The sequence below is a fragment of the Leptosomus discolor genome, chromosome 7, assembly GCF_034619465.1.
Source record: "Leptosomus discolor isolate bLepDis1 chromosome 7, bLepDis1.hap2, whole genome shotgun sequence".
In the NCBI taxonomy this organism is placed as follows: domain Eukaryota; kingdom Metazoa; phylum Chordata; class Aves; order Leptosomiformes; family Leptosomidae; genus Leptosomus; species Leptosomus discolor.
The window spans coordinates 38,653,493-38,680,887 of NC_141397.1; the positions used below are offsets into that span (position 1 = coordinate 38,653,493).

The following is a 27,395-nucleotide window of genomic DNA, read 5'->3' on the forward strand; positions in this document are numbered from 1 at the left end:
ACCTCTCTGCAAACAGCAGCAATCTGTGCTTCATCCATACATGTTTCTGTGACCACATCTGTTAGTGAGCCTCCAGCTAGATACTCCATCACCACAAACAATTCATCTCCTACAAGGTAACTGCAAACAGAAACCAAAAAGCATGCCCGTTGCCATCAAAAGATCAAGAACTAAAAAATGACTGATAAGAGCTGGTCAATGAAATGATTCATAAGCACTTCAAGACAAATAAAGAAAATTAATCTCTGGAAGGTAGCCTGAAAAGTAAATGCTGACAATAAAAGCTGCATGCTTCTTACTACCTAAATGGGCAAGAAAACACTCTGCATATCTCGTGCACAACACAAGCATTGCTCCAGCTGTGCTCTTGTCCACCACTGATCCCCAATTACATGCAGCACTGCATTCATGACAGAAGAAGCCTTCTTACTGAATCATCAAGACCATTCCCTGTAACAGATGCCTTTTTTTCTTTTTTCTTTTTTTTTTTTTTTTCTTTTTAAATAACAGTCTAAATACAGTCTCATTTGCTTATAAGACCCTTTGGTACCAGAATTCCAGGTCTGTGTAAGTATATCAAGTTACAACTTCTTGAAACCCTTGGGGATGAAGGAATCAGCCAGCTGTCTGCATTTACCTGTCCAGGAAGTTAACTATGTTGGGGTTCTTTAGCTCCTTCATTACCAAGATCTCATTAATAATCAACTCCTTCTTGGGCTGTTTCTGCAGGTTTATCTGCTTAATAGCAACCTGAATAGAACAAAATAAAACAGCAATCACTCAAACCTGAATATCAAAACCCTTCGGTCATTCTTAATACAGTGAAAAGTTAGAAGTTCTGTAACAGGATTAAAGGAGTTTAGCACAGCTTGCAGCTGGCAAGTTGTTTATTTATTAGCATACAACTTAAAAGAATGCAACCTGATGAGGATACAACTTGCACCCACAGCCACCATCATCCTCTTGCAGCTGAAGAGATCCACAAACAATAACAAAGGCCACAACAGAGAGCAAAGGAAACATTCAGGAGATAAAGATACTTGCCTAATCTCCTATCAACATGCCTAAAGCAGAAGAGAACCATATAGAAACTGAGAAAGTAAAAGCCTTCCAATGTAAGGCAAGGCAATTCTTTTTTCTATATTCTGACCAAATTAGTGTTTGGGTATAAGGAATGCTGGGAGGCAGAAGGAACTCCCCTCAAAGCAATTAAGCCAATGAACTATCCCAGAGAGAGAAGGGAAGATAAAAACCTATCTTGTTAAGGAAATAAGTTAACCAGGACAAGTATTCCAGACTTTAAAATGGAGAATTGTCCCAGTCACGTTGGCTACAACATTTTGAGGAGGCAGGTCCGGAGTTTTACAAGACAACCTACCCATGAGTCCAAAACCAAACAGAAGAACCAATATAATCTTGTAGAAACAATCATTATATTGCCGAGGGCATTAAAAGAAAAGAACTTGTGGCACAGAATCACAAAATAACTAAGATTGGAGGGGACCTCTGGAGGTCATCTGGTCCAATCCCCTGCTTAAAGTACAGACAACGTGGAGCAAATTGCTGAGGCTCTTGTGCAACTGTTTTGAACAGAGATCTCAGTGAGCAGATATTTCAAAACCTCTCTGGGCTCCTGTCCCATGTTCGATCATCCTGACTATGAGGGGGGAAAAAAAATTCTCCTATCTAACCAGAATCTCCCTTACATCAATTTTCATCTGTGACCTCTTGTCCTGTCACTGTGTAGCTCTAAGAAGAGTCTAGCTCCATATTCTCTACAACTTCCCATTAAGGCATTGAAAACAGCAATAAAACCCTCCTTCAGCCTTCTCTTCTTACCTCTGAACAGTCCCAAATCTATCCTCAGACATTAAGTACTGAGGAAGCCAGAGTACTGCACCCATTTAACACATGAGGATTGCAGGCAATCAACTGTTAGCCCACCTGCCTGACAAGGCACAGAGGAGGTCTAAGAAAGGAACTGGACTACAAAATTTACCCTGCAGTCAGTAAGATGACCTGAAGTACTGCAGTCTGTAGAAAGCAAATTAAGAGACGACATATGGAGATGCTTGAAAGGCTTGAGTTTTATCAAGATGTGGTGCTCCACTACAGTACTGGTAAACGGGGTTACTGTTGAAAGGGCAACTACTTAGCAGTGACCTAAGGAATGGCTACTGGCGGATATTTAAAGGAAAATTAAGGAAATCTGAATTTAAAGAGAAGCAAATAATTCCTAAAATTTTAGCCCCGGGATCCAGAGATGACCACTGGCTGACAAGCATGCAAAGTATTGCTGATACCATCAATTTCACCAAGTGGGTTTGGAGACACCAGAGTAAAAGCAAAGAGCAGGATGTGGAGCAGGCACTGTACCTATAACAAAGAATCCTACGGGGCAAGCTGTTTCCATACAGATAGGCACATCCATCACCTCTACTGAGGCAGGACTAGAGTGCAAAATGTGCAAAGACTAAACAAAATTTTACTTCTGAAAGCCCAGGACACCGTTGCCCACAATTCTTGACGTGTAAACTGTTTTAAAAACACCTATCTGGAACACCTCTCTCCCTCTGCTTTTCACTGGAAAGACAAAACTATTTTTAGCTTTCATCATCTGATTATTACAAAACAAGGCACACACTGTTACAAATGACTACGACAAACATTCTTCTGAGAGGTGATAGCAGAGATGGGAGCCACAGAAATAAATCTAGTCAAATCATTCGGATTTGTAGCCACCTACAGAAGAACGTTTATACAGAAAAAGTTTTTCACTGCAATGAACACAGAAATCTTACCTCCTGCCCCGTTGCCACATCAATAGCTGTGAAAACTGTACCCGAAGCCCTGTGAAGAAAACCATTGCATCCAGTTGCATGTCTCTGTGTAACAAACACGCACTTGAACAGACGAATCACAAACACAAGACTGTCAGCTCTTGATGTTGCAAGAGCTGTGTCAAAAAGAAGGCTACTAAAATAAAGTGCTATCATAGGAATGCCAGTCAGTTCACATAGAACAAACTAATCGCAAACATGCTCTCTTCTGACATCAGCTATACCTCCTGCACTCAGGATGTTTAAGCCCCAGAACTTGTGCTGCTCCCTGTGATCAGATAAGCCAGGCAGCCCTTTCTGTAGTAGGTATTACTTTTCATTTTCCCCCAGGGGAAGCCTGCCCACAACACACACAGACCTATTTGAAGAGTATACAATAGGAGTTAGGCATACACATAAACAAAGCTGGAAAAGCTAAAACTTGTATATACTTTTTTTCTCAGAAGGGTTCAGAGGACCACCAGAACAACTTAGTCAAGGCAGCACTGTTAGCTTAGCAGACAGAAAGCCTTCTGATGTGCCCTCACGCTGTTCAGCAGTTGTATTACAAAATGGATGAACGTATCTTATCAGGAGAGGAGAGGACTAGATACACCCACAGAGAAGGTAGAGCGCTATGCTTTTGCATTAAAAGACTCAATTCAAAATTTCCACTGCTGCATAAAGCCTCCACCATCTGTTTATCACGGCCAACATTTCTGCCTGCTTCAGGGAGTGGTGGCTACATGACAGCACCTGATAGAGAACAGGACACCACTTTTAACACTGGCTCACTGGGAATAAAAATTGGAGTGAACACTTACCCCTGCCCAATTTTTTCATATCTGGTGTATTTTTTCTTGGGATCTCCTATGCTCACAATAGTACCTACAAAAAAAAAAAAGTCAATCCCACTGTCCCCCTTTAGTAGGGCTGGCCTGGCCAAGATACCTCCAAGAGCAGGTCAGCTCAAGTAGTAAAGGCTGATGCATGAACAGCCAAAGCTTCCCGGTTCAGTTCCAGTCGCAAATGGTCCAACTATCAGATGAACATCATGCTAGGTTATACTCTTAACAAGACAGATCATGCTATTTCGCCTAGTATCTCAGTTTAACAATAGTCTTCCATGTAGCGAAACCCAGTATGAGGTTATGACAAACCCATTAGCTTAGCCTAGTCCAGAAACTAGTCAGTTCTCAACTTAAGCACAGGCACATAATATAGTGAAGAATTATCTTCATGATAATGATGGAACAAGCAACAGCAGAAACTATTTTGTGTTATTATGGTCGTATTATACATGTAGATCACGTTATCACAACTGAACTTCAATCCAAAAAAACCTGTTCTACAATTTTTTTACCCAATAGGCCTCTGAAGCATATAAATCAGCAAAACATCTGAATGCAGTGCTCTCAGCTACAGTCTGACAAAACCCAATCAAGCACAGTATTCACACAACCCTTACACAGAAATAAGGATGAGGGCAAAAAAATTAATTTTCTTGCCCCAGTTCTAAAGCATTTGTTTATCTGCAATAAAAAACACCTACGCAGTTTTTCCATGATCTCTTCATCTGACATTTTGGTCTTCTTTTTCTGCTTATCACCTGATTTCGTCACACTGTCAACGGAAGTGTCATTGGCTGGTGCAGGGATGGGGTCAATTACAGACCGTGTATAAATCTGTCAAGAGAGATCATTTAACTAAGCACTTTCTTTGCAATCATTGACCTTCAGCTGAAAACAATCACAGTTCTTCAAAGATCCCTAAGCACCATTTTACATAACAAGTCGAAGGCAAAAATTAGATCTGAGAAATATTAAATCCAGTAAGTCAAGATGCTGGCAACCCTACTGACCTCTGAAAGAAAGACCCAGGCACCTCCTGAACAGAGCAGATGCTAGGAGATAGATAACTAACTTCCAGAGACAGATGTTTTGAAGGTTTTCTACCTGCTTATTCTTTATAACCCACGCTAGTTAACAGAACAGAAATCACTATATAATAGCAAGATCAACTACTACTAAGATCTAAAGGAAAAGACTCATGCTTTGCCATGAAAAGCAGCATGAGACTCTCAGAAATTTCCAAGTTGTTCCCAAATTAGGCCATTTTCTTGGAGCTTTACTTCATTTCCTCCTGAGCTGTTCACAGACATACACAGCTACCTTAGAAATATCAAACTGTAGACCTGTCACATGATGTCTACATACCCAGTAGGGCAATTATAAAGCAGTAGCACTTGACAAAGAAATACAATTCACATTCGCAGTTCTGGAGTGAGAATAAGTGGGCATCAGAGTGGCAAAATGCACACATACCACAGTCAAAAGAATGAGCTGGGGTAACTGGGATCCCTGGGACATTATTAACAAGGTGTGTAGTTCAGGACAACTACAATAAAACCTAATTAACTTCTTAAGAATTTAACTTTTCATGTAACGCTGATGACTTTGTGAGGGAAATAGGCTTTCAGATCTTAAATTGTAATTGGTTGGGGTTTAGGTAATATATTTGGCGAGGTTATCACACTGCAATCAAATAAAATAAAGAAAATCAAACACACTACACTTGTACCACCGTACTGTGCAAAATTACAGAAACTAGCTACAGGTTTTTAGGACTAAAAAGCCTCCGCCTCACATGTTGTGTTGAAGGATAAGCACAACCGAATGCCTTCCACACAACTTCGAATCAGCATTAACTTCAAGACTTCTGATCCAATTGATATTCAGAAGTTAGGTGTTTTCTTAGCAAACTCAAATAAACCCCAGAACTTTTCCCTAAAAACTTACAACAGCTCATTTCACAAATATAACACTTTGCTAGAATACAGAAGTAGACTAAGTTCTGTAATACCATAAATTTTACAGCTTCTCACCGATTTTGTGTGATCTGGCCGTGGAGCAATAACAGGAGGAGGAACTTCTTCATCATCCTCATCATCATCTGCCACAGCTGTTGATGGTTCTGAACCTTTGGTATTGGTCTACATTTTTACCAAAGTTAAAAAAAAAATTTGTCTCCCTCACAGTGTTAAAGATTTGCTCTGCCCCCCCCCCCCCCATGAATCTAAAAGAATTCTTACTGATGTCAAAAGAGAAGGATTGGTTGAGTGGTTTAAGTGCCCTATTACATTTCATTATGAGACTCAAATAGTATTGATCCAGTGAAATATGCTCTGTTGACCCCCCCAATTTATGCTTTTATTCCACAAAAAATTTTTATTTTGTTTTATACTACAAGGTTCAGTGTATAACAAATACAGAAGACATGAACTTGTGCGTGCCTAAGAATAGACAAAGGATAGTAAAGGCACTCACCGTCGGTGTTCCTGAAGGGAAACCATCTTTTTCTAGACAGAACAAATAGCAGAACACATAAAATCATCAGAAAAATAATAAAAAGTGAACTTTAGAGTAAAGACTGCTTTGGAGATTTTTTTTCACCCCTCAGAAAGCAAAATTTCATGGTCACAGATAAAAGAAACAAGTATTGCCCTGTAAGACCATGCAGAAGGAAGCTGTAAGTTTTTAAATCCTTCCCTAAGGGCAGGCAAACCCACTCATTTCCCAACTTGCTCATCATGTCACTTGAGTACCCACACACCATTTTCCAAACTGAGCACTGCTCGTCACACATAGGTGTTCTGTCTTACTGAGGTGTGAAATCAGGATCAAATGGCTACTTCTGTTCCCTTAGCAGGATCTTGAATTAAGGATGAGAATATTACAAAGCCTTATTACTAAGCTATTTTCAGAAATAATTTGGAAGAAACGTAGGTAAAACTGCATCTGCTTGTAGAACTGTCATTCTCTCAGCACCCCACATACCTCCCCCATCTAGGAGCCACAACTTACTTTGCACCACACAGTGACATCAGGTTCACAGACAGCTGTTTCAGTCACAGACAGGAGGAGCCAAGGTCTCCAGCATGAAACCAATTAATCACAGTTTCATAGCCCCAGTTCATAAACACAGCCCCTTAAAGTTAATTTTGGCTGCTATTTTGAATTATCCAGTTCCACTTCTTCCCCTTTCCACTTAAAACAGGAAATTAACTGGACAACGCCAGTTTCCAGCAAGTTTTAAATCCATCTTCAAATATTTGTTCCTCATTGAAAAGTAGCTTGCTCTTTCAGCATTTGAATCTGATTTATTGTTCTGAAAGAGAGAAAGACTGTTCCAAATGTCCAACTACTCTAATGTCCTGCACACACTTGGATCTCACCTGGGGCAGAAAAACTCAGATACTTCTGTTTTGCTGTATCTTTGGAGTCATAGAATTTCAGCACATCTAGTACCGCCTGGGGGTTTTTCTTCTGTTCTAGCTTTGTGATATTTGAGGTCTGAAGCAAGCGAGCCCATTGCTCTGGCATTCCCTGAAAAAAAACAGGCTGTTTCAAGCATCGTTCTAGTATTTAAGATTTTTAAAAAGCAGAACAAATTTCTTTCCTCTATAAAAAGCATAACACGCACAGCCTTAAACATACAGGCAAGTAGAATAGGGTTTTAACGGGGAGCCATATGTCCATAGGTGACACAACACAAATCACTGTGCCAACATGACATCACCTCTTTCAGGTGTATTACGCCAGATGTGAGGAACTGGAATACACAAGCGCTCCAGAGAACCAGCATTACCCACTAATGAAAGTAAACTGAAGAGGGTTTCTCAGAGAAGGCTCTCCCAGGTGACACAAAGCACCAGATCTAACATTTACACTGTAGAAGCACCAACAGGTCACCATTTCATTACTCTGCATGCTGTACAAATACACAGTAGAATTATGTTTTTGATAAAAACAACGACTAACTCGCACTTTATTCTAAAACGTCACAATGGCTTCACTGCAGCACTGACTCATAGCTGTCTTCTGAGCAACTCCAAGGCTCATATAACTTACAGTGAACTCTCCAGTAACAGCATCGAAGCCAACATGGATGGTATGCTCAAAATCTGATGGTGGGGAGATCTCTGGCCTTTCCTTTTCCTTCTTCTTGCTTCCTGAAAAAGTCATCCAAAGATCTACTGAGCAAAGATTTAAAGTCCTATTGTCTCCATTTAATATAATCAATTCAAGCATTACAACCATTAAGATTAATGTAATGTTTACTGGATGGAAGGATTTACATACACAGTGCAGTGATTTGGTATTTTCAAGTTGGTATAGACTTCATATAAGAATCAACAACTTGTTCATTCAAATAATTTATACTATAGTAGCAAGTAAATAAGAGATTAAGGGCACCAGAGTGCAAGGAGCTCTGCTGAGCATATGAAATCTAAACATATGAAATGTTTACAATGCAAAAAAGGATATTTTAATACGGATTAAGAACACCACCACCAAAGACAATTTCAGTTCAACCTCAAGTTCACCCTAAAGACAGGTAAAACTCAGTTGCCTCATTGCTTCAATTCAAGGTAATTAATGCAAACTAGGACTTCCTGGGATGAAGATAAGAGTTTATAGCCTCAGAGCAATTTAAATTAAAAGGGCAGGGGGGAAGAAGAGGGAAAAAAAAAAAAAAAAAAAAAAAGGCAAGCATAATAAGTACCAGAAGCTGGAACAGATAAAGAGAAGGACCACATGCACAATCCAACCTAGATTCAATTAAATTTATAAGATGTTTTATAATGCCTGGGGCTTGGGCTTCTATTTTCTTCTGACAGAAAATAAATAAAAATGGAAGACAATTTGTAATTAACTCTAAATAGAAAATACACCATTCTGTTCCCTTCACTCAGAAAAAGTTCGTAGTTAAATTGGAAGGCTTCAGGAACCTATTTTCTTTCTCTTGCAAAAAAGCCTGAGCCCTGCTTTCTTTCCCTGCCAGAATAGAGGAGCGTACTTGCTGTTTGCTCTCCAGGTAGAAAGATGATGCTCAAGGCCTCATCTCATGGTCCTTGCTGAAGGGCAGAGGCCTGGCAGCGAGCTGTAGAACGTGTCTAACCTGATACTAAGAAAAGTGCCTATGTAATCCTGGGAACGCCTGTGGGCTTGCAAAGCATATAGCTGAATCAGCTGCATTTATTGTAGTATGCATGAAGCCAGTATGAATGCCGTAGTGCTCATAACCACAAAGGAAAGCAGCACACCATTTTGCGATCTAACTTGATTACCATTTGTATGTCCAAAAAGCATGTTTGTTTTATTTTGTTTTTAAATTCACATTAAAAGTCATGTAGTTTCAGTACAGGAAAAGAGCAGCTAAACCAGCACCCTCTTCATTACTACATGGTAAAAAGTTACTGACCACGGGGCAAGTATAGATTGCGCTGCTCAGAGCCAGAGAATCAGTCTGAAATCCCCTCACACTGGCGGGAGAGGAAGGACAGGGAGCGGAGGACAATACTTACAAACGAAAAGCCATGTGGGCTGCCTCCAGCTGAACAATGCAGTGGAAAGACATGGTTATTATAAACAGGATATCTTTAATATGGCTGCACAGGTCAAAGCCAAAAAGCAAACGGACTGTCAAATGTCCTCATTAACATCATTCAGTCACAGGAGAGCAGAAACTTGCTTACATGAAAACCTTTAAGGAAAGTACTGTTTCTTCCCAATCTCTTGCAGTTATTTACGTGAAAGCAAAAGACAAAAAGAAAAAAAAAATTCCTCAGGAAGGTTCCTGTTCAGGAGCACTTGACACATAGGGAACAGGAGCTGGGCTCAAACCCTCCAGCATATCCTGCACAATAAACTCACTCCTTCCAAAAACACAGCAGGCTAAGCAAGGAGACTAAAAAAAAAAAAAAATCACTCCTCTGCCCACAGGAACAGCAGATCAGAGCAGTACTTCAAACACTAGCAGCAAGCTTCAGTCAAGAGGGAAGTCCCTCGAGTCCTGTGTTGGCAGGACATACTTGAAGCTCTGCAAACAAGGCCACTGTGAGGCCACACTGCTTTGCAACCTCCGATTATGTCTGCAACACAGTTCTGTATTTAAATGGGAATCCCTTTGATAAAGGGCAACTCTCGTTTCAAACAGCAAGTGAATCTAAGATGTGGTCCCTTGGCCCTGCCAGGACAGAAGCATAGTCCCCCCTGTTCCCGGGAGGCAGAAGACACAGGTCCTTCAGAAGGATTTGGTAAATTGTCAAATTGCTCTGTCAGATTAAGAAAGTGCCTCAAATACAACTGGACTCTTCCCCTGATGAAGCCACAGGCAGCCAGAAAGGCATCACCCAAGGTACTTCACACACCCTCCTGCATTGCAAACCCACCCTCAAGCTTCCCTCGCACCCCACCAGCCAAGCTCTGCAAAACGAGACAGGCAGGTGTTTCTCCACAGCCTGGCCATAGTAGGTAGATGACCCCAGATGGTACACTCCACATTACCAAGCCGCAGCTGTAACAACACTGAAACCTGCCCTGAGCCACCAGCCTTGAGCATGTCACCGTCACCATCCTGGGTCCTGGGCGATGCCCCACAGCACCTCCTTTAATAAGCTCTGCTCAAAGACAAACATTTCTTGTGTTGGGGGACTGTTTTAAAGCTTTCCAAAAACACATGCAGGTTTCATTGGACTTCAAGTCTAGCCAAGGAAATTCATGGCAATTAAGTACTCTAGTAAAAAGATGACTATTATTTCATTTATCCTAAACAATGGAACTGGAACTAGGGGAAAAAAAAAAAACTTCCCTGACTAGGTCATGAAATAATCCCTTCAAACTCTTACGATTATTTCAGTGCAGAACTAGCTCAGACTTGGGGCAGAAACTCTCTATTTGCTAAACCTCACCATCTGCACCTTCCCCAATGCCACCTCCTGCACTAGAGAAACCTCCCAAGAGGTGGACATGGGCAGTGAGCAGAGCCGTGGCAATAGGTATAATGAAGCTGGCCAGGAGGGACCTCGCAAAATCACATGGACAAGAGATTTGCAGAACAAAGCCAAACGATGTTATCCAGTAACAAGTCTGTATGCAGTAGCCTTGTACACCTCCTGGTAGGGCATCCCTTCATTTTCTAAAAAGGAGAATTTACCATTTTTGTGGTAATTTTTTAACTTTTGCATAGAAAAATTTCTACCCCAGGTTGACAGATTATTTTGCATATAGTCCCAATATATTCTTTAAATCCAAGGAGAAAGTTATTATTTCTGTAAAGCTTCCCAGCAGCAGGATTTAAAAAAAAAAAAAATTATTTAAATATGCATTTCTGGTGAGGGTGTGCCTCAGCCATGCTAATGAACAAAACAACTAACATCTGGCTATTGTTTTAGTGCCAGAAAGTCACTGTGTCCATTTATATTCTGCTTACATTTGACAATCAGTTTTGCAGTCTTGAGGACCAAAACCTTTTCATTGGATGTTTACATTACCCTTGCTGCAGGTCATCCAACTGACAAGTTTTTTACAAATTAAAAAAAACTATGTCTTTAAGCTAGGTAATTTGACTACCATTTTTCCCAACCACATTATCTTGCCATGCAGTAAAACCTTCTGCTTTTTTTCAGGACATTACTTTAAATACTTTTTAACATCTAGAAAATATAAATGGACATCATTTTCTCTAAAATGTACTTTTCTCAGCAGAAATTATTTCTTCCATTTTCAGTCTGCATCAGTAAATATCAGTAGGTATAAAGAAAAATGCTAAACAAGTATGCAGATTAATCTCCATAAATTTGGTAGACGTCAGTATTTACAGAGTGGTCTGAAAAAGCTTAAGTCATGGGATTCCAAAGCAGTTTCAGATAAGCAAATTCAACTTTACACAAGTTTTCAACCAGCTCCCTGGCCATTTCAGCAACGTTCAAACCCACTGTCAAGATGGAAAGAAGAAATGTCTAAGAAGAAGTACAGGCACTATTAAATATCACACAACTCTCCATCTGTGATGCACCCTCTTGCACTCGTGATTTGTTTCACAACACAAGCGAGCCTTACGCAGCACTGCCGATTCAGAACAAAGGAAACCTTCCTTCATGTGGGGTTTATGTTCTACTTCACTGTATCTCTGTAAAGAAGGGCTACAAATGCTCTGATGAACGATCAACGCAACAGCCACCCCAGCTTCTAAATCATTCTCCTAGTCTGAAGGTGGAGAAATCTGATCCTTCCACAAGATTTTCTTGCAGCACTCACCATGACAGTTTCTAGGCATTTCCTTCTGTGACCAACAATACAGTGGTAAAACACCAGTTTCTGCAGTATTGAAGGGCTAAGCTAGAACCTGGTCCATACACGTGGCACTACACCTAGCTGACAGCACCCAGATTCATCATCCTCCCCAGCCTCAAAGGCCTGAAGTCTCGCTCTTGAGGTGCTGCCACCAACCTCTGGTAGGTTCTCAAGTTCTCCTTACAGACTTTCCTCTTAAGGCTTACCCATGTCAGCAACAAGACCGCCACTTGTATTGCTGTAATCCAGCCATGGACAGTTATGTCACAGTAAACGACTACTCTGCTTCCAAAAGCTACACTGGCCAAATCCTTCCATCCTCCAAAAAAGAAAACATGCCCACTGTTGAGAACAGAAACTCTGCCAGATCACAGAAAGCCAGATCTTCCAAAGACAGGAAAGCCTGCCTCTAGCGTTTGTCTCCAGGGTGAAGCATGGCTGCAGAGGGACTGCTCACACAGCTGAGCAAGAGTGAAAACCAGCCCTGGGGAAAATACTTAACCAAGCGAATAAAGAACCAGAGGAGAAAAGTCTCTTGAAACAGTCAAACCTGCATCAGCATGACTGAAACAGTCCTGCCCAGCACATCAGCAACGAGGTACAGGAAGCCAAGAGCAGAACTAGAAGACATTAAGAGCAGCACGGTCTTCCCCATGTGCATCTTCATAGCAATCACAAAAATGCTAACTGGTAGAAATTAATAAAATGCACAGCAGTTTCAGGTCAGGCTTATAAGTCCCTGCGCAGTTTTACTGTACCAGATGTTAGAACAGATTTCTGTCGATGCACCATTTTGTTGTACATGGATACAGACATCCTGGAGAACCAGGATCAGGGCTCCAGTGCTATACATACATTCATCACACAGAAGAGAGGTCAGAAACAAAACACAAATACAGTCTAGTTTCACTACATCAATTTTTTCTCAGAAATAATCCGTTACACAGGCAGAAAGACTTAATTTTTCTCAATTCTCCTTTATGCACACTGCACCCTCCCCACTGTTTCTTCACTACCTTTTCTTATCCTCAACGTACCACATAAATTGTCGTCAACATGAAGTAACTTCCAAAGCAGCTGGATGCTCAGTTTAACCTACAAATCTGCATTTAGCATAGCAAAATGGTAACTAATATTACACCCAGGAATCACAACCATTTATTAGGGTTGTTTGGAAGTGCGTTACTTTAAACTGGGCAGCAAACATGAAAAGCAATAGGTGGTGGTTTTCCTCAGTGAGCTATTTAATTTCTCATAGCATTTTACCTTCAAACATCCCAGTGAAAACAAAAAGGACATCTCAGCTCTTTGAACACACATACCCAACTTTCAACACTTCCTCCAACCCCCTACACTTGGAGAGGCTGGACTCAAAACATCTAAAGTGCTACCAAAATGTCTAAGAAGAGTAGCGTAGTAACCTTGGAAAAGAGAGACATCTTACCTTTTTCAGTGCTAGAGAATATGGAGATTATTTTATTCCTAGGTTTTCTCTCTTCTGGTACAGAGGGCAAGGGTTTCAAGCTGTGGTTGGCTGACAACTGGTCTTTGCCCCCTGAACTGAAGATAGTACTGCTCATCCGGACAGGAGGAGCTGGTGGCTTGTCTTCCAGTTCTCCATTGTCAGACATGGTTCTCAATAGCTAGTGAAAGCACTGAAATAGAAATATTTGTTTTAACGTAGGAAGAGAGCATAGAATACATAAATGTAGCATTTCTTCTGTTGGCCAGCAAAGAAAGGTTGTGTGAATTCAACCCTGAGGAATTCAGCAAGCACCACACTGGCAGACGCTGATGTCTCCACCCAAGGAAGCTGATCTCTTCCTCACTCCCATTTCTGGTCCGCCCATTCATTTGTGCCAGGCAGCAGCATTCGTGGGATGGAGCAACACACTTCTCCAGTGATAAAACTAACCCAGTCGAAAAGAACAGTCAGTTGTAACACGGACCAATTCCCGGATCTGGTTCACTATCTGTTCACACAAAAGTTGCCTAAGTGACAAAGATAGTGCATGTTAAGGGTGTTAAGTACAACAGCTTTTATAAGGGTGGCTCTAGCCCAAAGAGCTTCATGCTCTAGAGCCAAACACCTTTAAAAGCCTTAGATGCCTTCCTGCTTGCCGTTTATCAGATGAGATCTTGGGGAGAAAAGAACAGATAAGCCATAATTCAGCACGCTGTCCATTAAGTCATACTAAGGATATCTCTACCGAAATTACGCAGCCCACATTAGAGCATGGGACTAAGATCCACTGGATGTGTTCCACCTCTGCATGAGGACTTGCATCGATTGCTTCACCACTTTGTCCCATACTTTCTCCATTTGTAAGAAGAATTTATACTATCACCACAATTTTCTTCGAATCTTTGACAAAAACATGAGCAAGATCACAAACAAATAGCTGCTAAAGCTAAAAGCACAGTATAATAAAGCAACTACATGACACATTCCACATTCAAGAAAATCTGCACTAGCCCTTCCTCCCTCCCCATATCATGGAGATTTTTCTCTGATCACCAAGAAACAGGCAGTCTCTCTGCTACAGAGTAGATAGCACAAAGACAGATTTGCAGAAATTGCCTCTCTATGACAGCTGAATAACCAGTATGCCCCTCATTCCTCCCTACGCTCCAATGACGACCTACCTCTTTGGAACAGGAGCCAATACATCTCCTCTGTGTTAACCTTCTCCTGTTGTGACAGTTTGGGAAATGAATGGCCTACTGGTGTCTACCAGCTGCCCATCATAGTCCCAAAGCATGACTCAGTCCCAGCCCACCACTGGAGCAATAGCTATCAGTGTCATTCAAAAGAGTCAGGATAAGACAGTGCAATCCACTCTCAATTATGACACCTTATTTCCAAAGGATAAACATTGTGCTATACAATGTCTCGCCACAACACGTGCACCTTGCACAACACGGTCTTAGCAGCAGAACTAACACATGTGGACTGCCATTCCCTATCATTTCACTGGGTGGGTGAATACTGCCGAATCCCAAAAAAGCAAAAACCCAATTAGGCTAGCAAGCCTGAATTCAAGCAGCACAAGAGCACACTGGTTTATGTCATGAAGCTCAAAAGAGATTAAAATTAATTACCACCATAAATGCCTAGAAAAGCATGTAATTTCTGCACAGATATCTTCAGAGGCACGAGCAGCACAAAGCAAAGTTTTAGCACTGCAAGTAAAAACTAGACCTGTGCTCGTTGCCCCATCTACTGAAAGATGATGGGGAGCAGCAAAGCTGGGCAACACACACCTTGACCGACCTGCCTTTTGAGCCCTTTGCCTGATGACAGAGCGATAAATAGACCTGCAACACTTGAATATGTCTGCAGGCATGCAGTTGTGAATCAGATGGCAATTCCCATCCTCCAACAGTCTTCCGAAGTCACTTACTGATTGCTCTTTCAGATGTCGCAAGTTATCTACAGGATCTTTTGTATTTTCCAGTACTTGCACTGCAATATGGGGAAAAAATTAAGAATGCTGCAATCTAACAGCAGGTCTGAGCAGCCTATCCACAGGGATTTTAAATTCCAGACGCCTCCCTAACAAAAGATATTGTTTGCACAAAGTGCACGCCACTAATTTGAGACATACAAATTTCTGGTCTGAACCACCAAATCAAATAGATATATGGTATTCAAGAGTCCTATTGAAGTTGGGCTTGGAGTGATGGCAGTACAGGGGACCATAATCTAAATAGATTAGCCTTATGCTAATCAAACCTCAGAAAAAGAGTAGGATATAGGGTCCTTCGCTACCCAAATGGGAGCAGATATTTAAAAGAAAGCACTCCTCCTTTTCAACAAAGAAATACAATCAGACAGCTAAATAAATCATAGTAGGTAAATAAGCATATAGCATAACTTCAACATTAAAATGATACATTATGTGAAGAAAGTAACATCATGAGCAGCCCTTTGTGTTTTGCTAAAATAAACCCTATTATTTCCTCCATCTGTGCAGTTTTTTGAGCTGCCTGATATTAGCAAGAGCGGGATGTAAGGACAAGCAACTAACCTGCATCCGAAACTGGACAAGAACAGACTTGGCCCTCCAAGCCCAGACTAATTCCCTGCATGCTCCCTTGGAAAGCCCAGTCACCAAGTTAACAACGCTGTAATGTGGTACGCAGGCTGCAAATTTAAAAAAAAAAAAAAACAACCACCAAACAAAAAAACCCACAACAAACCAACCAAACATTTACTGCACCTTTGTTTACATATTTTTAAAATAAAATTCTCACTATAGTAAAAATTCTTAATTTTCAGTAACAAGTGAGCAGTGAGCAGTGCTGAATACGCAGTATTACAGCCTCTTGATCCGAAACGAGTTATTCCTTAGCATCCTGCGTGCTCAATTAACTGTTAAGCAACAAGCTGGGAGCAAGTACATGGAAATCCAAAACCTCATCTATTCCGCATGAAAAATGAGGTGCTTCAAGAAACTGGCATAACAGCATCTGTGCAGAACCCTCAGAGCTGCAGCTCTGATCAGCTGTTCAGTGCTCAGAAAAATCCTTGCCCTCGCTCAAAGTAGAGCCCAGGAGCTCTACTGAAGGGAAACAAGCTGCAGGGCTGGTAGAGCAGACTAGAGTGGCAGAAAGAGCTCAGGCATCAGCTTCCCACCTGAGGGACTGGCTCCATCATTTGCAGTTAAACAAAATCCTTCAAGCTCATTAAATCTGTGGTTTAGTAACACCTCAGCTTTTAGGAAAAACTCCAGAGATGTGACTTATTTAATAACACAAAGTGGTATAATTTCTGAGCAGCTGTTTGAAAGACCATTGTTAAAATAAAGTGCTAGATCCAAAACTATTTTACACAAATGACCATTTCAATGCACAGCAGCTCTGCATTCATAGTTTAAATAAATTACAACAGCTCCACTCACAACAGACTGCTTCGGGAGAAGAGTCTGATCCTTCAGTCATCACCCAAAGTTAAAAATCAATCATTGTGTTCAGGTTCAAATCCAAATAGCTAGTTTCTTTCTGACAGCTGAGTGCAGAAGAAAACAGCAGTTCTCCTCTCCTTTATCCTTACCCTGCCTTCATTACGCAAGGAAAGATTCCACTGTGCCAAGAGTGCTTTTGAAATTGCTGTGGAGGTTTGGCATTATGGGCAATGCCTGGAGGACAGATTAAAAAAAAAGGGGGGGGGGGGGGGGGGGGAAGAGGCATGCAAATACACCCTGAAGCTCCTTTTCTGCTCTCTCACACACCCTCCAGCCAGAAAAGGAGCCTGTTCATTTCACAGCAGCAAGGCGTAATCACTCTTGCACCATCACCCACGTGGCTGCCTTGCTGAATCATGGCTTGCACAGGGAATTGCAAGGACCAGGGGAATTTTCATTTTTCCCAGCGCCTGCCAGGAGTCTGTGTACTGGCAAAGGGGATGTCAGGTTCATGTTTCTCTGACAGAATCAGGCAACACAATTAACTGGGGGAGGTGGTGGGGTGGTTTAGCTTGGTTGAAAGGCATTTACTAAAATGGTTAACCTAAGTTTGAGCAACCTTTTAAAAGTATGCTAAATCTGGAAGAAAGATGACAGAAGGCGCAAAGGTAATAGATGGAAGTAATAGGGCAAAGGGATTCACTTTCATCTTTGCCAGTGAAAATACCAGCAGCACTAAGAATATATTCAAGCAACTCCCCCACAATCACTAGTTGCACTACATTTAATTCCAAGAACTAGAAAGCAATGGAATGAACCACAGAGACAAGCTGTGAAGCTGCAAACACTACTTAACTACAGACTTCAGATTCATTCCCACCACAGCACAGTGCTGCAACCCATTATGCTTGCCAAAAAGACACTAAAAGAGCTAAAAGCTTTTCTCCCAACAGTTCTGCTACTTGCTGCACAAAACACACTCACAGGTACCAGTGCTGGTGACCACAAGGCTCCAATTCTCAGTCCTCATCTCCAGTATACGACACTACTCCCAACAGCTGTCCCCTCCTTTTGACAAAGGTTTCTTGCCCCGCACTGGGGCAGCAAAAATGGCTGTACTCTCTTCATCCTTGGCAGCCTTAGACACCACCATACAATGAACAAATGTGCTCCCTCCTCTGCTGCAGAGGCAGCGGCAAGCAGCCAGCCAGGGTCTGTGCCATCCTAAGTCACTCACCACCAACAGTAGGACACCTGAAACCAGGTTCCTCAGAAGTGCAACTCTTCTCTTTCCACCTTTGCCTGGTGAGGCTGAGGCAAGACAAGCACAGGGAAGCTCCTTGTGTAGCTTAACCCACCCTCTTCTTCCCAGACCTGCAGTGGCCGATTTGCATGTGTGTTCAGAGTTTCATTTTTACAACAACGTCCCAAGAGTCAGTTCTGCTGCTCACTAGCTTTTTTCCTTTTGGGGAAGAAAAGGGCCCAATAACCTACAGCATACCCAGGTCACACAAGAGAGACAGCAGTTCCTGTTGCTGCCACTGGTGGGAAAACACCCAGAAACATAACCCTGACAGTGAGTAAAAGCTGGAAAATAAACTGAGAATTGAACAGCATCTTCAGAAAACTAATGAACACACACTGCTGCAGCACATGAATCTGAATGCTCTCACTTCGACTTGTTTTATTGTTGCGTTTGGATTCCCGCCCCAACTCCCCCTTGTGTGAGCATAAAGCTGGGCTGCTTCCTGAAGAATGTCCTAAGTACAGCTCTTGTGCTGGTCCTGGCTCCCTCGGCCTCCCTCGTGATTGGTATCAAGGCTGACACATACGCAGGTCCCAGCAAAGCGGTGTGCTTGTTTGGCAGCAGGCTCTGCCACAGAGGCCACTCTCCACCACAGGGCTGCTGTTTAGCTCGTCTGACTTCTAAAAAAGGATAAACATTTTTCCTCTCAAACTTGTTTGCAGAATGACTAAAAGGAAATAAAATTAAATCGAAGACAATCACTTTCCTATCTGCTGCAGTGCACAGTCACATTTTTCCTGGAGCACTTGCACTGGAACAGATAAAGTTTTAAACATGCATTATGTGGGCATACACATCAGTCTTCCAGCGTAGTACTGCAAGGCCCCAAGCATGAGTAGGAAGATGGTACCATGTGTCAAATCAAACAGCTGGTGTAGAAAGTTTTCGTAACGAGTTGAATTTGTCTTCTCAAGATGTTCACATTAATGTATCTGTGGAGCCTAGGCTGCACCTGTATTTCACTGCCTGCAACTGGATGCAGAAGTAAATTGGGACTACTGCTTGGAAAAAAACCCAAAGAACGCATCAAGCTCAAAGCTGTTTGATAACATGTACATAAGTTCCTGCTCCTGGCACACAATATGCTGGCTTTACACTGCCACTTAAGCAACAGATCTCCAAGGAGCCAGAACTAAATCAGTGAAATAAACCCCCTGTATGTACATAGCCTGACAGGAGGCTCACAGAGCTGCAAACTGAACTCGGTTCTGTTTACTGCAGGTAAAAATTTCTCATTTACTATTGGCAACATACCACAGGAGGAGCAAGACAATCATCAAATTTAAGTCTATTTTGCAGAGCTGACCAAAAAGCAGAAGTAACGGACTTCAGGCTAACAATCCATTAAGAAACATAACCGCTTTGCTTTTGCAATCATAATCCTTGATGTGCCACTACAGCTGCAGGACCTTATTGGGACACCACCTGAACTGCTGCAAGAACTGCAGAACATTTGGGTGACGGTCACAGCCAGCAGGCACAGTGCTTGAAAGCAACACAGCAAAACCATTCATTGTCCGACAGAAGGAATGGAAGAAGGCAAGAGAGAATAGATCAAAAGTGAAAAAAGCCCTGACGGTCAGCGCATTTCCCTGTCCTGGCTCTAGCAGAGGGCATGAGGGTTCAGAAAAGAAAGTTACCCTTACAGCAATCTGCACAGCAGCGGCTGTCATTTGCTCTCTTCCTGTAAAGCCTTATAGGGTGCTACTGGCAACGTCTGTCACACACAAAGAGCAGCATCCGGGACAGCCAGGTCCAGAGCAGAGAGAAATAGCAAAATAGATGTCTCGCAAACAAATCTCTAAGATGTCAAGTGAAAAAGAGTGCAGAGTAATCAAAACAATACAATAAAAGAGCTAGCGCGTGATGCTCCAAGAAAAGACCCATGTAACAAGACAGATTTGAGACAGTCATGCCCCACTCTTGGTTTATATTATAAAAAAATCCTTGTTGAAAGTGTACAGAGACTCAGTCCCAGTACACTGATTCCAAGCCTCCAGTGGTTTTGGTAGCTAGCTTATCCTCTGCCTCCCCACCCCACTGCCTTTTAATACCTCAAAAAACAACTTACTGTAGGAGATGAGACTTGATGCTTCATTAGTCTAGAAAAAAGGGCAAACAGAGACATATGTTGTTCAGTTTTTAAGTGGAGATTGGAGGGCTGCTCATTTCATTAGATACTGCATTTTCTTGAACAGAATAGATTCTGGAGCCCAAAAGCAGAATGAAATGTCTGCATAGGAATTTTTCTTTCCCTCATTCTCCCTGCCCCCCCCCCCCCCCCCTTTTTTTTTTTTTTAAAGGCTCCTGTTGAGCAATAGATTTCCTGTGATTAGCTCACTTAGTACTGATTATAGCTCACTTCCTCCCAGGGATTAGCTGAAAGCAGCTTTCTGACAAGTTTTATTCAGATGGTGCTACCTAGCCACAGCTCACTTCCTGCCCCATCTCTAACAGCATGTTAGTTCAGCAGTTCCTCAACCTGAAATTCTCTCTCCGCTGCAGAAAAATTTACAAAACCAGCAAATCTCAGACTGTCTTCTCCACGAAAGCAAAACAAATCTTTGTGGATGTTTTGCTTTCCAACTTAAAAGCATTTGGATCCATGAGATTTATTTAATCAGATCCGAAAAGGAGTTTTCTGGAATAGTATGTGACTACCTTCAGAGACTGAAAATACTTACCTCTTCATTTCAACTTGGTCAAGTTATGCAAAAAAAAACCAGCAGTGGCAGACAAAGAATTACTTTCTCGCAGACTTGGCAAACGGAGTCACAGATCTTCTGCCTGCTGAAAGAGGACTTGTGCAAAAGCAAGAACAAGAGTAACCTTGATAATGGCCAGTAAGAGCCAGCAGGATAATCTGTTCCACCTACGGTTATTAAACACACGTACAGATGCTTTAAGGCAGCGCGCAGCTCTCAAAGCCTTCCCACCTCTAAAATAACAGGCACCAATCTCCATGGGACTTGCTGAAACATCTCTTTCCACCTTCAGGGGGTCTCAGATCAAAGTGTTTAGTCAATGCCAAACCACATACCTGTGAAAACTAACAGTTATTTTTATTTAACTTTCCTTTATGGGGAGGGGAAAGAAAACTAGATACCTAAGATAGCCTAAGATACTCCAAACAAGCACAGATCTCTGTAATTTACAAGCACAAACAAGCAAGATACCCCCTCTTCAGATGACACAGTTGAGAAAACAGCATAAAAAAAGGTATTTAAAAAAAAAAATCAAACAAATTTTGCATTAAGATTTACAAGGGGATACACATTAACCAAACTGACTGCTCAGCAAGGCTGACCCGCTAAAGGAGCCAGCAAATTGCCAGCATCTTTTTTTCCAAGATTAACAGCCACAAACACCAGTTTGCCTCCCTTCAACCAGCAAGGCTAAAACCACAAAGTTTATAACCAGGTCCTTTCTTGCTGTCTTCCCTTTACTACTTCCTGTGACAGAGGCAATGCATCATACTCCCGCTCTAACGACAGTATAGAAAAACCTCAGTCTTTTGCAAAAATCAGACTGGCTGACACATATAACATACCCAGCTAAATTCTTTCCAATTTGTCTTTTTCGGACCCCTTAATTTCCTTATGATTTTTGCTGAGTCACACAAATAGAAGGGAAAACAGCACGAAGAAAAATGTCGTTTAATTGCCAAGTGAAGAAGAGAGTTAGGGAAAAAAAGGAAAAAAAAGCATGGTTGAACAAAAAAAAAATATAAGAAAAGCAGAAAGGAAACTATCTTTTGTTCAGGATGAATAGTCTCTCTAAAACTGTAATGAGATGTGCTTACCATGAACCAAGTTACAGAAAACAAATATCCTATTCATGGGGTATTTGAAAGGGCTTCCTAAAGAAAAATATTCTTCAAAACCATTGCCAAAGTACATTACAGCCTAAAGCAATTCCACTTTTTACTCCTTAAGGCTCTTAGCAGATGTGCAAAGTCTTGCACTAAAAACAAGCAATCCGTCTGCGAAAATGTCATTTTCGAAAACAGATTCCACTCTTCTAAGAAGCAACCAGTGGCAAACGTCACCTCAGCCCCTAGACAGCCAACACAACCTGCTGGGTTGCATAACTCTTCCGAGTTGAAATGAGGAGAGAAGTATTTTGCAGTGCTTGCAGCTAAGACATCCTCACCCCCCAGTGCAGGCACAGTAAATGCAGCTTTCATACAATCATTGATAAAGTGAAGCAGATTACACTTCTAGATCATGGCAGCCTTCCAAACTGGCAGAGCAGATTCATGAAGTCTGTATATATAGCAAAAATCTTAAAAAATGAAACAGCAATAGCAGAAACCTTGGTAAGGACAAATTTTTCTGCCAAATTTTCAATTTTTTACTCTTTGAGTTGGGGAGGGGGGGATGTTTTCTTAATTATCGGCTACATTTTGTAACTGAAAAATACATCAATAGGGAAAAATCAGAAGAGGCACAGACCAGAGACAAGATGTGCAAGAGTCCTGGTAAAAGCCCATTAGTGCATAGAAAATTTAAGCAAATTAATGATACTTGACTTCAGTGTATACTGCAGCCACCTGCCAATCTTGCAATACATCTCCACTTTTTCCCTTTAAACCATGCACAGCAATCAGCTCCCACCTGAATCATCGTTTCTGCTTCATAAAATAAATTTGGCACTATTGAACTGCAGTGTCATATTTTACCACCAGCAAACTAGAAATCTCTTCTCTGCTTTATTGCCTCTGAAATACCTCAAACACCAGAGAAGCCAGTATCAGAAGGGCCTCAAAAGCGACTTCCCAACTACCTTTATTTCCCATTTCCCCCAAGTTTGGCAGGAAAACTCACTCAGCAAGTCTACGATGCCATTATTGCCAGCTGATGACAACAGCGCAGAGAAATGAGCCAGCCAGCTGAGCTGACAGCCATGGATACCCATTCTCACCTTGCTCTGAGAGGCAGCTCTTTGCAGGTCCGAAGAACACGATGGAGGAGGAATTAAATTAAGAGGGATCCATTTCCACCCTCCACCGCAGGGCTGGGTAGTTACCGCCCACCAGCTGAATTCAGGCCACAGCTTCGTTTTATACAGCCCACAGCCACAGTTTTCCTTCAACGAGGCATTGTGCAATGCTGCACAACGATAACATGTACTTGAAGGTGTTGGAAAAAAGCTTATTCAGTCCTCAACAAGGAAATTACTCAGCCCTGCTCTACCTACTTAAAAACCTGAGTCAACTCAAGGCAGACAAGACAGCCTGCAGTGTGCACAACGCATGCAAATCCATCATTCAAGGTGTTTATGCTTACTCATATTTCACTAACTAGAAGACACTTTTCAGCCTTTATTTTCATGAGCTGAGGTTTTCTAAAGATCAAAGGAGAATGGGGAAAAGGGCAAGTAGGGAAAGTTTACAAGAAAAAAAAAAATTAAGTCTGCATCTCATCGTAGAGATTCTCCCTTAATTAAACCTAGCATTTACAGGCAGGGAGGGATCACACATTCCAGAGCAAAAGTTATTTGAATAAAGGCTACCCTGCACGAGGTACCTATACAACTCGGTGCACTTCTGCATTTCTGATAGCGTTCACAGCTGTTTAACCTGGACAATCACCACTCAATACAGCAATGACACAGCTTAAAAATGTCAGGCTGCTGGTGCTGCGCGAAGAGATCACCAGTAACTCTAATAGGAAGCAAAGGCTTTATTTAACCTCTGTAAATACTATCAGGCAACGGTAAGACAAGGCTGTGGCTTACCCATCCAGATTAGAGGTCCAGGGCTAACTAGAAAGAGAAAAGGAAGCACACAGTGTGTACCAGGATGGCAAAAAAACAGAAAGAATCCAAGATGAAGGGATCCGTCACTCCCTCATCACACTGGTAGAGCTGTCAAATGTCAGCTATGGACAAAAGGAATAAGGGAAAAGACAAAGAAGAAAGAAGAGAGAAATAGCAGAAATGCTATCTTTTTCATATGCACTGCACTCAGAATTGACCACATTGTTTCTCTCTAGCGGCTGGCCAAGGCTTGCTTCAACTGCAGTTACCACTAGCGGGTAGTGGTAAATTCAGCTCAGCTCAGTAGCCCTGGGGGCCAAAACCCTTGACTCTTCTTGCAGAGCTGTCAAACAGTGCCAGTCTGGCACAAAATGCCACAATGGGAAATTCTATCTCTTCCAAGTCAGTTTTCCCAGCCAGCGCGCACACCAGCGGACACCAGTACAGTGCGCTGCCACCCGGATGATCACAACCACCTGGAACAGTTCACCAGTTTGCCAAAACCCCTACGTGAACAGACCCAAGCTCAAGACACTTACTTCTTTATACACACACTGGACACAGATTCAGCCAGAAAGAGTAATGTCTACAAGAAACCAAATGCAGGATCTTACGTACAAAAAACACTTGAGCATGGCAACAGGTCTTTCAAAAAAATCAACAAAACCAACACCCCACACAAACCAGAGTTGGCTTGGATGAACATAACTCATTTCCTAAAAATATTCTAGCAGCACCATACAGAAAAATAGAGATCATGTCTCCTGGAAGAATTATATTCCATTTGTGCCATGACAGACAAGCACAGTGACTTCTTCAAACACTCAATGAGAAGAGTTCTCCGGAGCATCCCACTTCTGCACCAGGCAAGTTCACTTGCCGCTAGGTGGGAAAGCTGTTCTTGGCTGGTATGCACAAATCGTACAAGTCTTAAGCCCTCTTAGAAACATAGCTTCTAGACTTCCCTGTCACCAGAATAACCTACAAACATCAATCAGGGCAGTCTTGGCCAAGGCTGCAGATAGCACTGCTGCCACTAACAGTTTTGCCAAGGTCTGGTGCTCTCACCCCTAACCAGGGTCCTGCCCACATGAGCAAAAAAATTATTATTATAATAATAATGATAATTCCCCCACCACAGCCAGACTGCTTTCGGTAACAGGAAAAGTACAAAGCAGTGGTTATTGCTGCAGCTACTTGGCAGAAAACGGGGAACGGGACAGCAGCAGTTAGCAACAGCCAGCCGTCGATCTTGATGGGGAAGCAGGGCGTCTTTTGAATTTGCAAGTGAGGCTGTCAACTTATTAAAACAAACAAATCTGTGAGAAAGCAACATGCTCTTATTGTTGTCACCCCAATATTTCTCTGCCAACAGCAACTCAGGCCTGTAGGATAACATCAGATCTTAGTAAAATACTCCCCAGAGATCAGTGATAAAAGCTCGCTAATGCTGCTTCTGCCTGCAGCTAGTTTGTATGAGCGTTTCAAGATCGCCACATTCAGAGAGAACTTTTTTACACCGCTGAAGTTTACATTTTTACAAATTTTATACAGAGGCAAATGATTAGCCTATTTTTTCCTGCCATGTTTAACTCTATTAGGAGAGGTAAATATACCTAGACGGGGCATATAACAAAATTCTGCAGTCATTGCACATCATCACAGGCAATCCTTTCCGCGTTATTTCAAAGTCATAAACAGTACAAAAAGCACAAACTGCAGCTGTCACAACTCAACGTGAATTTCTAAGATCTCTACGCACATAAAATTTTGGACATGAAGCCCCAAGTTCATCAAAAGGGAAACAGCAAACTGCAATACCTAGAACACTGCGGGGAAAAGTGAACAAGGCAAACTGGCTCTGTAAATCATTCACGCGTGTTCACATTCCAGTACTGTCTGTGTGACACTGTCCTGGTTTGCCTTGCATGCTGTTATAGGTTTTCTGCTTTAAAATTACCTGCACACATACAAGCAACATATTAATGTACAGTTTAATGCAGCAGTTCCCTGAAATTTGGGCAAATGTTCTTATATGTCTTTCAGGGAGCCAAAGCACTGATTTGGAAGCTGGAAAGAACAATTTGCATTCAAAACACTGGCTGTCACAATGAGTTTTTAAACTAATTTTCTAATTTTCCTTTTTTAAGTCATTCCTAGTAAACTACTTCTCTCGCTCTTTTCATTCACAAGCAGGTTTTTATCTGAAATGCCAAAAAAACAAATCCAAACCAACTAGAACTGGTGCACAAGCTACAAATCAAAATCAGCCAAAAAAGCTTAAAATTGTATGATAATTCAAAACGAACACATCTTTATTCCTCACATGCTGATGTGGAAACTAATTTTTGCCAAGCCTACAGGACAACTATAGCAGCCAGTAAGCAGCGGGGGGGGATAAAAACACCCAACCTCTTCTGTGTATTATTCCTACTACATATGCTCTTACATGTTTTTTACAGTTCACAAATCAAATGTATGATAACAATATCCTAAACATATACATACGTAAATAAATATACACTGGTTTAAACAGCAGTTGTGAGTGGTCAAGCAAATTTATCGAATTTTCCAAGTGATGTAATCCATCCTACTGTTTTACATTTGCACACTTCACAGAAGTTATTTTATTCCTGCTTCACTGAGAACTACACAATTTTTCTCTGGCCATCTATGCCTGTTTATACAGGATGCTGCAGCACCAGGACCACAAAAACTGATTTTACAGCTCAAGAACGAAATAATTCTTAAAAAATAAAAATACAAAACGAAGAACAGTTACCAACTGAATAGCCAAAAGGACTGTGAAAATCACACCAACACGGGATAACCACCACTCTGTGAAGCAGAAGAGCTTCCAAAGGAAGCTATCAAGTTAAAATAATATTTAAGCAGTTGATAAACCATAATGTTGAACTGAGAAAGCTGCAAAAGACTTTAAAAACCTACTTATACCCTTGTACAAATTACGAGAGGAGATTAACCAGAAGCATATACAAGAGAACAAACATCATGTGAAAGGTCTCTATCACCAGTGATAGGTTGTCTTTGGGCATCTAGCAGGTTGCTTAACAATTTATACAAAATGTTAAGCAACTGTAAATGTGATCCTATTGAACTTATTATTCAAACCCTTTCCTTAGGGTGTTTTACACCACTAGTATTTCGGCTGTCACCACTAAGCTGTGAGGCCTGGGCTGTCTAGGCAAAGACACTGCAGTACTGCAGCACTTGGAGGAGTTTAAACTTAAGTAGCCCTTCCAGCTCCACATACTGTAACTATGTGCCTGTTCAATAAAGAATGAGAAAAATTCGTATAGGCAGAATGATGAGATTTCAGTGAAATATTACAGAGCAAGAGTAAAGCTTCAGAAAACACAGTTGTGCAATTATAAAGCAGCTGAAGATGGCTGTGAGGATGACACTGAACTCACATAAAACAGACCTCAGACTATCTACAAAACAC

General features: G+C 41.6%; 1 protein-coding gene across 1 annotated transcript in view; it reads right to left on the reverse strand.

Annotated features, from left to right (window-relative positions):
• PAK2 (p21 (RAC1) activated kinase 2) overlaps positions 1–27,395 on the reverse strand; it is a 41,535-nt gene that overhangs the window by 5,864 nt on the left and 8,276 nt on the right. Inside the window, exons 2-11 of the mRNA XM_086468483.1 lie at positions 13,401–13,611; positions 7,730–7,830; positions 7,054–7,204; positions 6,146–6,177; positions 5,704–5,811; positions 4,372–4,504; positions 3,644–3,707; positions 2,802–2,850; positions 638–750; positions 3–120 (exon numbers count right to left, since the gene is read on the reverse strand). Of these exons, the coding sequence (XP_086324609.1) occupies positions 3–120; positions 638–750; positions 2,802–2,850; positions 3,644–3,707; positions 4,372–4,504; positions 5,704–5,811; positions 6,146–6,177; positions 7,054–7,204; positions 7,730–7,830; positions 13,401–13,587 (1,056 nt within the window). The 5' untranslated portion in view covers positions 13,588–13,611. The remainder of the gene's footprint in view (positions 1–2; positions 121–637; positions 751–2,801; positions 2,851–3,643; positions 3,708–4,371; positions 4,505–5,703; positions 5,812–6,145; positions 6,178–7,053; positions 7,205–7,729; positions 7,831–13,400; positions 13,612–27,395) is intronic.